The sequence below is a fragment of the Borostomias antarcticus genome (genome assembly GCF_949987555.1).
Source record: "Borostomias antarcticus genome assembly, chromosome: 11".
Classification (NCBI taxonomy): domain Eukaryota; kingdom Metazoa; phylum Chordata; class Actinopteri; order Stomiiformes; family Stomiidae; genus Borostomias; species Borostomias antarcticus.
The window spans coordinates 16019901-16032364 of NC_140244.1; the positions used below are offsets into that span (position 1 = coordinate 16019901).

Sequence of the window (12464 nt, forward strand, 5' to 3'; positions counted from 1 at the left end):
GCGAATAGCCATGTGTGTTTTGAATGCACCCCAAAAGCACAAGCAGCGAATGTCGCATACTATTGCCGTAAGGGAGAATCCACGCATGCGCACTGCATCTCCACCGCTGATGCAAGACATTTTGCAGTAGCTTGCTTTCCTTGCTCGCTGGTTAGATTGACCAGCGGATAAAATCAACTTTCCAGAGGCTATTGATCTATCAGGAAAAATGTCAGGAGACGAGGTAACTATCCCATCTTATCCGCGTGTATTTAAGCTATCATCTTCTCACAAATCGGGAGAAATTACACTCGACATTGATACCGATCGTTGAGGAAGAATTACTGGGCCTCTCAGCCAGCGGGAGGGCTGTCTCCCTAAATGCTAGCTTTTCATTCCTAACACATGGTGCTTGCATGCTCGGCTAATAAGCTAACATTAGTTAGCACGGATGCAAGAGGAACAATGTAGCCAGCTAAGTTAGCTTACGTTAGCTAGCTTGATAGTAGATGTGTTAACTAGATATCTGAAACGGATCGTAAGATAGCGATTGCATTAGGTAGCCTTGTGCTAGCTATAAAATGTTAGAAAATTGCGTTTGTCGAAATAACTGAATATTTGACAATAACGGGATTGATCAATTGGTTTGACCAAACGGGGTAATCGCTCAGTTACTGTAGCTAGTAGATGGCAACTACTGTAGCTTATCTGTATTTTTGTGAAGTTTCCATGATTAGCTAGCTAACATCTAGCTACATGATGTAGACTAGCTAGCTACTGTAGCATAACGTTAGCTAAACATAAAACAACAAGTTCCGGAAGTTGTTTGGTAGATGATTACTTTTAACATTGCTTCTTGGCAATACATTTTATACCGTTGGAAAGCCTGTTTATTTCCCTTTTAAATGGTCCCCCATTTGTAAGGAACATGCATTTGTGGGATGAGCAGCACAGCCGAGTATGTGGTTGCACCCATGGCAAATGTTACAAATTTTCTCTGCCAGTGATTGTGTGCAATCGAAGTGTCCATATTCTCCTGACACTAATGTAGCTGGTCACAGCTACCTTTCAATCAAAACTAGCCTCATTGTGAAGCTAGCTGCCTATCATCACTGCATTGTCAATAGAGTGAATCACGCCCATCAACCGAAATCACATGACTAATCACGCCAGTGTACCTTTCCCCTCAGATGATCTTCGACCCCAACATGAGTAAGAAGAAGAAAAAGAAGAAGAAGCCTTTCATGCTGGAGGAGGAGGGAGGAGATGGGCAGGGGGAGGAGCCTCAGCAGGTGGAGGCCCGGGAGGTGGAGGCAGATGGAGGCGAAGACAGGGAGCTGGAGCTGGACGAGGAGGAGGGCAGGAAGAAAGGTGAGGCGCTCTCAATGCTCGGTCATTAATACACTGGTAACACATCAGTCACACGTCCTCTGGCTCTGCTGAATGGGAGCTGTCCCAAATACAACCTGAGGCCTTGTCTTTTAGGAATCAGTCCCAAATGTACTCCTAGGCTTTGTCTCTGGTTCTAGGGAGTGATCCATAATACACCCCCTGGTACCAAACCTCTTAAGTGTCACCTGGAGGGAGCTGTCCCAAATACACTCCTAGGCCCTGTACCTTAGGGAAGAGTCCCATACTCACCTCATATCTTTATATCCTACACCCAAGCCGTTCTACTCCTAATCACAATTTCACCCCAGGAATCAATAAATTACACTACAAATGCACTTAGAGGTTTGGGGATAGGGCACCTTGTAGGTGTGTTTGTTATGCCACCAATCAGAGCTCACTCAAGAACTCTGATATGTTGTACACTGTACAACCAATCACAGTCAGTAGTGATGTGTGAAAGAACCAATGAGAGTCCATTGTAGTGTATGACTCAACCAATGGTTTTCTTTCTCAGAGCAATCAGACGACCTGGATGACCTGAACTTTTTCAATCAGAAGAAAAAGAAGAAGAAGCCTAAAAAAGTGTTTGGTGGTGACAACGATATTGAGGAGGGGATTAAGGTTAGTAATTATCTTGATCTACACCAGAATATACTTTCTTGGACAGTTTTATGGTTCTGGACTGGGCATGCATGTATGTGCACAGACTAGAGTACTTCTAATCCGAGTACATTTCAGGTCATTTTCAAGAGCCCACATGGTAACTCACATCTGCCTTTTATTTAAAAAAATCCCATGAGGATCTTTTCTCTCATATGCTCAGGGTTCCAAATGAACACACACCAAGCTCCAAATGTGGGTAGGCCTAGATCTTTCATTTGGTGCATACGCTTAGCAAAATGTCAGCCTTGGTGGATCTTAGCACAGACAACTTTTTTTGCAATAAAATATCATCCCGAGTAAGATTTATAACAAAATATCAGCCTTGGTTTCTAGCTGTTGTGGATTTATTCTAATAATTAAGAAAAGAGTAGTCGAAAATGCCAAGGTTCATCTTTGTAAATCCAAGCTGGTTATTTTTATTCAAATAGGTTCATGAGTTTGCAAAGCCAGGCTCTCTGAGGGAGAAATCCACCAAGAGCAAAGATGATCCTCAAACACACCATTATAAACACAACCCATACATGCATATGCAAAACTCCACTAGCGTGGAGAATGTGAGCCACGAGTGTAGCCTACAGATGAAGAATAGCCAGTCTGCGCGCTGTGCGCATGCATGCTGGAGCAAGTGGGGAAGCTGTATTTCGTTTCTAAAGACGTTTCTAAAGATCATATTACAGAGGCATGTGAAAACCACAACAAGCCCTCGCTCTATGTAAGCACAACTAGCGATTCATAAAGACAGATTGATGAAAACAACCGTTTCGCGACAGAAAATATATTTTTTAGAAGCTGCATTCTCAGTGCCCCGTCCGCCGCCATTACGTGGATATACTTGGCTCGCGCTGGATTTTAATTTTCTTCTACAGGCCTCCGAATTACACCAAAGTTATCTCGGTGAGTCAAACGTCTTATAATATGCCGTAAATAAGGTCCAGGTTGTCAAAAGAACATTCTCCTTTAAGGTTTGGAGAAGGGGTTATCGGGGCAAACAGGAGACGGCTGTTCTATTGTACCAAAGGAAGATTTCCTATGACAAGGTCTTGAACAGAGAATAAACTTATTTGAATGTATCTATTACACAGCGCAATGCGCATAAGCAAATGCATTTGGTGGCTTGTGCAGCTCGTGTGAAAAGAGCTCTCTCTCAGTGGATCTGAACATGAGCTGTGAAATGATTTGAGGGACTATCTCTAGCCTGATGGGTACAGTTACTAAGCTACTAATTAGCTGACGTTTCTGTCGTGTTGATAAGGGTTGGTGATCCAACGTATTCACAGCAAGCCAACTTGTCATCTAAGGCCTGGATCACACTAGCGCGGAGGTCCATGGCTACGTTTTTGAACGGGGAAAACGATCCGCGATTACACACAAAATTGCAAACGCATATCACACCACCATTAAAGAGCACATCAAACAGGTGATTTATGAGTTTGAGCTACAGCAATCAAGGATATTTTTAAATGCAGTTTAAAATGCAGCTGTCGAGCCATCCAACCAACGCCAACAGTCACCAACAAATATATTTCCATCCCAAACAAATACATATCCATCCCTGTTTGTGTTCCATGTCTGGTGCGTGTTGCACACGTGAACACCAAAAAGGGATTTCCAGGCGTGCATATGGTTAAAATAATTAGGGATGCACGATACTGGATTTTCGGCCGATATCCGATCTGCCGATCTGTTCCAAGTCATTTGGCCGATAGCAGATATCGATACCGATCCCTACACCTAATTGCAGAGATCATAAAATCTCCTCTGTAGTGGAATTTACATAGGGCCTACAGTATTATCATGCATATTCTTATCGTGTTGGCCCACCAGCAAATGCAAATAAAGCTGAAAATTATGTAATATCCATTCTTGGTGCAAAATAAGATCGGAGGGGATGGGATCGGCGGGTATGGGCATGTTGGCCGATCTCCCATCTTGCGTTTTAATGCCGATATCGACCGATACAGATACCATGCCGATAATATCGTGCGTCCCTAAAAATAATAATCTTCTTTATATGAATTCTGTGTTCTGCAGATACAGAACAGCACACACACACACATCACTGGTGCAGCAGTCAGGTAGCTAGTACCACGCAGGCTGCAGTCAGGTAGCTACTGTAGTACCACGCAGGCTGCAGTCAGGTAGCTAGTACCACGCAGGCTGCAGTCAGGTAGCTAGTACCACGCAGGCAGCAGTCAGGTAGCTAGTACCACGCAGGCTGCAGTCAGGTAGCTAGTACCACGCAGGCTGTCTGGGTCTACTGACGCACCTGCGCGCTCTAAAGACAGTTCGCTCATCAACTTGAATTAAACTTCAAATGTCGACTAACAGCATAATTCTTAAAGTCGCACTGAAATGGACGTTTGAGGTCATCTAACTTCCGTAGTTTGACGTATTTCCAACGCAAACAAGCTATGAGGGTGGGACATATGTTTAGAGGAATTTGATTGGAACATTGACAAGTGGACGGGTTTTAAGAACTTTAGACAGATTCGATAGAAGGATAGCGTTGATTGACGGGTGGATGTCGTGAGATTATTGGCCTAAAATCTAAGGTACCTGTTGTCGTCATTGCACATGACCTACCGTTTTCCAGGAAGTAAGAAATGATATACTTTGATATAAGATTACAACAAAAGTATAATTTTGTCTTTTTTTTTGGCATACGTCGTTGAATAGGTAATAATATGACCAATTATGTGAACCAAAATGGGACAGAATGCTTTTTTCATTTCAGTGCGACTTTAAAACACACTAATACTAATAACATTATCAACACTTACTCTGATATTGCACAAGAATATCAGCGTCTGAATGAATAAAACAATAAACTAAATCAAAATACCCCCAAAATAATAAGAAGAATGGGGGGGGGGGGTTCCCGTGTCCATTAATATGAGAAACAGAACTGTTGTCCCACATGCGCATTCCTTGGTTTTAAAATAATATTTTTTGTGACGAATCCAAAAAGATGGCCTGCTTTTATTTAAATCTCTAATTGTTCAATCTCAGTGCTGCTGTGATAATATTATAACCTAACTGTTCACCTTATTTATTTATGTTGTAAGAGGTGAATGGTTGTAAACTCCATGAACTCAGCCAGGTATATTGCCATTCATCTTAACAGTTCCCTTTGCTTCCCAACCACCATCTCATCTTCTTTGTGTTGCTGCATTTTTTGTTTTATTCTTTCATGTTTTTAGCGCAATCAACTTTACCAAGAAGACAAAATTAAGTCCATCCATTCACCCAATTTCGTCCTCGTGCGCAGCTAGTTAGATCAGGCCTGCTTTACCTGGTTCACCACATCATCGGGTCGTACACAGACGGGCCTCCCATCTTCCCAAGTTCCTCTTTTATTTTTTTCCACTAATCCAAACTCCATATCCAATTCCTATTTAGTAAATGAGCGGTACATTAAAACGACACTAAAAGGTTGTGTATATACATTTTATTTTTTGGGCTGTAAAAAAAAAAAAAAAAAGTAAAAAAAATTCAGCTACCAGATATTTGGCTGGCGAGCTAAAAAGTGAATTTGGCCCCCTGCCTGTGAGAGCTGATCAGATGAACGTTCTCTTTCTTCTGTAGGAGCTGAAGATCGAGGGGGAGCAGACGGAAGCAGCAGAGGAAGACGACTTGGATCTGATGCTGCCGGCCAAGAAGAAGAAGCCCAAGAAGGTGGACTTCCAGGAGGAGGGCGAGGTGCTGGAGAAGGACGACGGTAGGGACCACCTCTGGCCTCCTGCTTAGAACACACCCTAGCATGAGCAGGACTTCTGCTTTAGCTGAACACACCCTAGCATGAGCAGGACTTCTGCTTTAGCTGAACACACCCTAGCATGAGCAGGACTTCTGCTTTAGCTGAACACACTCTAGCATGAGCAGGACTTCTGCTTTAGCTGAACACACCCTAGCATAAGCAGGACTTCTGCTTTAGCTGAACACACTCTAGCATGAGCCGGACTTCTGCTTTAGCTGAACACACCCTAGCATGAGCCCGACTTCTGCTTTAGCTGAACACACCCTAGCATGAGCCCGACTTCTGCTTTAGCTGAACACACCCTAGCATGAGCCGGACTTCTGCTTTAGCTGAACACACCCTAGCATGAGCCGGACTTCTGCTTTAGCTGAACACACCCTAGCATGAGCCCGACTTCTGCTTTAGCTGAACACACCCTAGCATGAGCCCGACTTCTGCTTTAGCTGAACACACCCTAGCATGAGCCCGACTTCTGCTTTAGCTGAACACACCCTAGCATGAGCCCGACTTCTGCTTTAGCTGATGCTTGCGGTTGTTCCCCAGTTCATCCGCCAGTCCAGACTGGTTGTACTCCAGTTATGGTTGTACCCCAGTTCATCAAAAATCACTTGCAGTAGTAAATACTGGAGAGTCCTACTGCTCCGGCAGCCAGTACGCGTGCACCTGTGGAACCCGGTTGAATCTGACATTAAAGCCAACATGAAGCAAATCGCAGGCGAAAGGAAATGTCTACGACCGTATGACACTGCAACACTGAAACTGTTGTTTACTTTTCTCCAACGCAGGCAGAATATTTTTTCATGTAGACCTACTGAAGTTATTTAACTTTACTTTCTTGTTCATAGAAAAACTAGTAATGTGTGCGTGGATGAGGTGAATTCACCCTAGGAATCATCATCATTCATAGGCCATGAATGGTGAAAATCCGGAGATCAGTTAGCCTATGCAAAAATAAGCCATGTACTGCAAATAGCCTGTGTGTTGAGCAATGAATGGAAGTGAATGTGGGCGATAAGCCCTCCCTCACTGCCCTGGTATGCTCATGCGCTCAACCCTCAGCATTCATGTGCGACAGTACGATCTATGCCCATAGGTGTATGTGTATAGGTAGGTAAATATACCTAATAGGTAATACCCAATAGATATATATATATATATAGGTGTGTGTGTGTGTAGGTACAGGTAAATATACACAATAGGTATATTGTAGCTGTATAATTAGGTATTAATTAATACAATTCCCAATCCTATCCTCTCCTTACTTCTCCTTTCCTCTCCTATCCTCTCCTTTCCTCTCCTATCCTCTCCTTTCTCCTCCTATCCTCTCCTTTCCTCTCCTCTCCTATCCTCCCCTTTCCTCTCCTATCCTCTCATTTCTCCTCCTATCCTCTCCTATCCTCTCCTTTCCTCCTTTCCTCCCCTTTCCTCTCCTATCCTCTCCTATCCTCCCCTTTCCTCCTATCCTCTCCTTTCTCCTCCTATCCTCTCCTTTCCTCTTCTCTCCTATCCTCCCCTTTCCTCTCCTATCCTCTCCTTTCCTCTCCTATCCTCTCCTTTCTCCTCCTATCCTCTCCTTTCCTCTCCTCTCCTATCCTCCCCTTTCCTCTCCTATCCTCTCCTATCCTCTCCTTTCCTGTCCTATCCTCTCCTCTCCTTTCTCCTCATATCCTCTCCTTTCCTCTCCTATCCTCTCCTTTCTCCTCCTATCCTCTCCTATCCTCTCCTTTCCTCTGCTATCCTCTCCTTTCTCCTCCTATCCTCTCCTTTCCTCTCCTATCCTCTCCTTTCTCCTCCTAGCCTCTCCTTTCCTCTCCTATCCTCCCTTTTCCTCTCCTATCCTCTCCTTTCTCCTCCTATCCTCTCCTTTCCTCTCCTATCCTCCCTTTTCCTCTCCTATCCTCTCCTTTCCTATCCTTTACTCTCCTATCCTCTCCTTTCTCCTCCTATCCTCTCCTTTCCTCTCCTATCCTCTCCTTTCCTCTCCTTTCTCCTCCTATTCTCTCCTTTCTTCTCCTATCCTCTCCTTTCCTCTCCTATCCTCTCCTATCCTCTCCTATCCTCTCCTTTCCTCTCCTATCCTCTCCTATCCTCTCATTTCTTCTCCTATCCTCTCCTTTCCTCTCCTATCCTCTCCTATCCTCTCCTTTCCTCTCCTATCCTCTCCTTTCTCCTCCTATCCCCCCCTTTCCTCTCCTATCCTCTCCTTTCTTCTCCTATCCTCTCCTTTCTTCTCCTATCCTCCTTTCTTCTCCTATCCTCTCCTTTCCTCCTATCCTCTCCTTTCTTCTCCTATCCTATCCTCCCCTATCCTCTCCTTTCTTCTCCTATCCTCTCCTCCCCTTTCCTCTCCTATATATTCCTCCTATCCTCTCCTTTCCTCTCCTCCTGTCCTCTCCTATCCTCTCCTTTCTTCTCCTATCCTCTCCTTTCTTCTCTCCTTTCCTCTCCTATCCTCTCCTTTCTTCTCCTATCCTCTCCTTTCTTCTCCTATCCTCTCCTTTCTTCTCCTCTCCTATCCTCCCCTTTCCTCTCCTTTCCTCTCCTATCCTCTCCTCCTTTCTTCTCCTATCCTCTCCTCCTTTCTTCTCATATCCTCTCCTTTCTTCTCCTATCCTCTCCTTTCTTCTCCTATCCTCTCCTTTCTTCTCCTCTCCTATCCTCCCCTTTCCTCTCCTTTCCTCTCCTATCCTCTCCTCCTTTCTTCTCCTATCCTCTCCTCCTTTCTTCTCCTATCCTCTCCTTCTCCTATCCTCTCCTTTCTTCTCCTCTCCTTTCCTCTCCTTTCTTCTCCTCTCCTTTCTTCTCCTCTCCTATCCTCCCCTTTCCTCTCCTTTCCTCTCCTTTCCTCTCCTTTCCTATCCTCTCCTTTCTTCTCCTATCCTCTCCTTTCCTCTCCTATCCTGTCCTTTCTTCTCCTATCCTCCCCTTTCCTCTCCTATCCTCTCCTCCTTTCCTCTCCTTTCCTCTCCTCTCCTATCCTCTCCTTTCCTCTCCTATCCTCTCCTTTCTTCTCCTATCCTCTCCTTTCTTCTCTCCTATCCTCTCCTTTCCTCTCCTATCCTCCTTTCTTCTCCTATCCTCTCCTTTCTTCTCCTCTCCTCTCCTATCCTCCCCTTTCCTTTCCTCTCCTATCCTCTCCTCCTTTCTTCTCCTATCCTCTCCTTTCCTCTCCTCTCCTCTCCTTTCTTCTCCTATCCTCTCCTATCCTCTCCTTTTTTCTCCTATCCTCTGCTTTCCTCTCCTATCCTCTCATTTCCTTTCCTCTCCTTTCCTCTCCTATCCTCCCCTTTCCTCTCCTTTCCTCTCCTATCCTCCCCCTCTTTTCTTATCCTCTCTCCTACAGGAGAACAGGGTTACTGTGAAAACAGGGTTACTGTGAAAGCTCTTTCTTGTGGACTATTCTGTATCTTCCTGCCCTCAGTGGATGCAAAGACAGCCTTCAATAACATCACGGCTGGTTGTGTTTGTTGTTGTTGTTTAGCTCTGGAGGACGAGGAGGGGAAGAACAATGACGACATTTCGTTCAGCTCCCAGACGGGCCCAGCGTGGGCAGGGACAGAGAGAGACTACACCTACGATGAGGTAGGCCTGATGGTCCCAACCACTACCCTGGATCCCAGTTAGAATAGTAGAAGAATGCATCCTTCCTTCTTAAGGCCGTTTCAGACGGGGAGCGATATTCCGCCTGCGTTCTCGCTCGGATCAGCGGGGGACACACACGTCCTGCGCGCAGCGGGGAAAGCTGACTACAATTCAGCTCTTGTCGCGGACGGGCGTGTGCACGAAACGAGCACGCGCGCGACAATTTCACGGGGTCGCGCCCGCTTGCCGCTCCGCCCCAGATTGTCCGCGGCTCCCAAATTGTCCGCTCGCCTCTCTCATTGAAAATGAATTACAATGCGCGGATATCGCTCCTCGTCTGAAACGGCCTTTAGGAACATCCATAAGGTAGTCACTGAACTGATGATGGGATTTTGGTCCAATCTATTCTGGAGATGTGTTTTATTTCATCTGCTCCTACGTCTGTTTGAGTTGGTGTAATGGCAGATTAATCTGCCCTCTGCAGCTGCTGAACCGGGTCTTCAACATCATGAGGGAGAAGAACCCTGACATGGTTGCCGGAGAGAAGAGGAAGTTTGTGATGAAGCCGCCCCAGGTGGTCAGAGTGGGCACCAAGAAGACCTCCTTTGTCAACTTCACTGACATCTGCAAACTGTGAGGCTCATCACTCTCTCTCTCTCTCTCTCTCTCTCTCTCAGACACACAGTGACCCTTTTTTTTTCACGTTAACATTGAAATAAGAGCTACTGCATTGCAGGTGTAATAATCACTCTGTTTATGTCTACAAACCGCAGGAGTAGTCAGGTAAGTTGAACTGTGTCTTTAACAGCCCTCGTGTTTTTGGTTGTAGGTTGCATCGTCAGCCAAAACATCTTCTGGCCTTCCTGTTGGCTGAGTTGGGAACCAGGTGAAATGTCCTTCGGTTACTCCTCTGCTTTTTGTCATTCTACCTTCAATGAAAACTTCCAATGTTCAGTATATGCTTACAAAATTGATTTGATTTGACTGTTTTTGACTTATCTTCGTATCCCTAGTGGCTCCATTGATGGAAATAACCAGCTTGTGATCAAAGGAAGATTTCAGCAGAAACAGATTGAAAATGTCTTGAGAAGATATATCAGTAAGTAGGAACTCCTTGGACCAACGTTTATATAAATTAAAAATAATAGGGGACCCAAGACACTCCCTTGTGGCACTCCACATGTTACAGTTTGTTCCTTGGATAGATAGGAGACAAACCATTTTGAGGCTAAAGGTGTCACTCATCTCCTACTCTCTTGTCCCATGCCTGTCTCTACAGAGGAGTATGTGACGTGCCACACCTGCCGGTCCCCGGACACCATCCTCCAGAAGGACACGCGCCTCTACTTCCTGCAGTGTGAGACCTGCCACTCCCGCTGCTCCGTGGCCAGCATCAAGACCGGCTTCCAGGCCGTCACCGGCAAGAGGGCCCAGCTCCGGGCCAAGGCCAACTAGAGGCACCCCTAGCTGGGATTTCTCCCTGCTCCTGCCCCCTTATCCCTGGGGCATGGGGTGGGAAGGAGACCCCCCTGATAACTGGACTTTCCTGTTATTGGAATGTGAGAGGGTTTGGTGTTGCTGCAGTGTGCCCCTCAAGTGGGTGAGAGAGAGAGAGAGAGAGGGAGAGAGTAGGGCTACATTCCTGCTGGCTCTATGGTATCCCAAGCTGAAAGGACCTGTGTGTGAATGCATCAGTCTCACAAACACACACACTCCTTCCACACCATTGTCCACCACCATAATCAACCATCTTTGTTTCCCAGTTGCTTTGCAAGATTCTTTTTTTCTCTCTCTCTCGTTCTCTCCTTCAACATGTGAACCTTGACATGGAAGTGCTTAAATGGTCCTCCTCCTGCTGTTTTCCATTGTGTGAATGTATGCAGCCCACATACCTAACCAACAGGATAAAAAAAACAAAAAAACAATGATGACCAAGTGATTATTTTTGGTGTTGTGTGATTCATCTGTTGATACTCTGGATGCTTGGTTGCTGTATCCCTACTAAGTCCTACATCAACTCCGAGCCCTACTCCCTATGCATTGAGGTCTTGGGGGATTTGTCAGGTTTAAACATTGTGGCTACTGCTCCAATTTGCACGTTGCTTGGAATTGCCAGTATATTGCTTGAACCAGTGTAACCCTCTGGGGTGTGTAGTAGGGTGTTGGCCTCAGGCCTGGTTAGGACTGCTCCTCTAGCTCCCTTAGTGCTGATCTTACAGGCATGTCTATGGTCCTACCACCATCATGTACAGTTAGTCAGGGTTGGGAGGGCAGCAAGTAGTTTGAGAAGAGTACCGGATTACAAATTGAGACCGTCATAGGCTAGGGAGTCTGTGTGTGTGTGTGAATGCGCGTGCATGCACAGCTTTTTGGCATTGACAGGATTTTCCTTTAGCAACTTTTATGATTAAGACAACACTTCTGAGCTAGCACCTCAGTCATGTGAGAGCCGTCATTGATTTAGAATCACACAAGCAAGCCAGAAGATAACATGGTAATAGAGATTATGTGTTCAAAGACACATGGGGGAAAGTCTCATTTGAAATGTTTTAAACCTGGTTTTTACTAAATAAAATATTAAACTCTCTCCCATTACTGTTCCATTGGTTTTGTTACTGCTTGATTTCTTGTAAAGTTACTGGAAAACTGAAAAAAGTCAGATTTTAATCATGGGCTTGAAATGTGGGCAGAGCCATTCCTGCGGAGGGGCCTCCTGTAAGCAGTGCAGGAGAAGTCCTATCAAGAGGAGCCCGTGGACGCCTGGAGACCCTCCAGGAGCGCTGTTCACACCTGAAGAGCATTCCTCCGCGCCCGCCAGAGTTTCCACCGCTCTCCACTTGTGGAATTTAGAGCCGAATATTGTAATAAAATGGACAATCCATCAATTTATAACGTTATGATGTTATTAATTTATAATGTTATAGCCAAATGTCCAATTCATTCGCTATAGGCTGTTTTGAAATTATACCTACAGTATAGGTGTCTCAGTAATTACCCATTATATATTAGGCTATACTTTGCGTGTATTTACCAGGTAAATGTTTAGTAATTGGGGGACTGTGAAAGGAAGGGTTAAACAAAAAATGTTCAG

General features: G+C 45.2%; 1 protein-coding gene across 1 annotated transcript; it reads left to right on the forward strand.

Moving 5' to 3' along the window:
• The first annotated feature begins 111 nt into the window (after positions 1-111).
• eif2s2 (eukaryotic translation initiation factor 2, subunit 2 beta) lies at positions 112-11957 on the forward strand. Its single transcript, XM_084445255.1, has 9 exons — positions 112-223; positions 1170-1350; positions 1886-1992; positions 5620-5752; positions 9273-9373; positions 9858-10006; positions 10203-10259; positions 10387-10472; positions 10653-11957. Exons 1-9 carry the CDS (start codon positions 209-211, stop codon positions 10826-10828), a joined length of 1005 nt encoding a protein of 334 aa, XP_084301381.1. The 5' UTR covers positions 112-208; the 3' UTR covers positions 10829-11957.
• Positions 11958-12464: the final 507 nt, after the last annotated feature.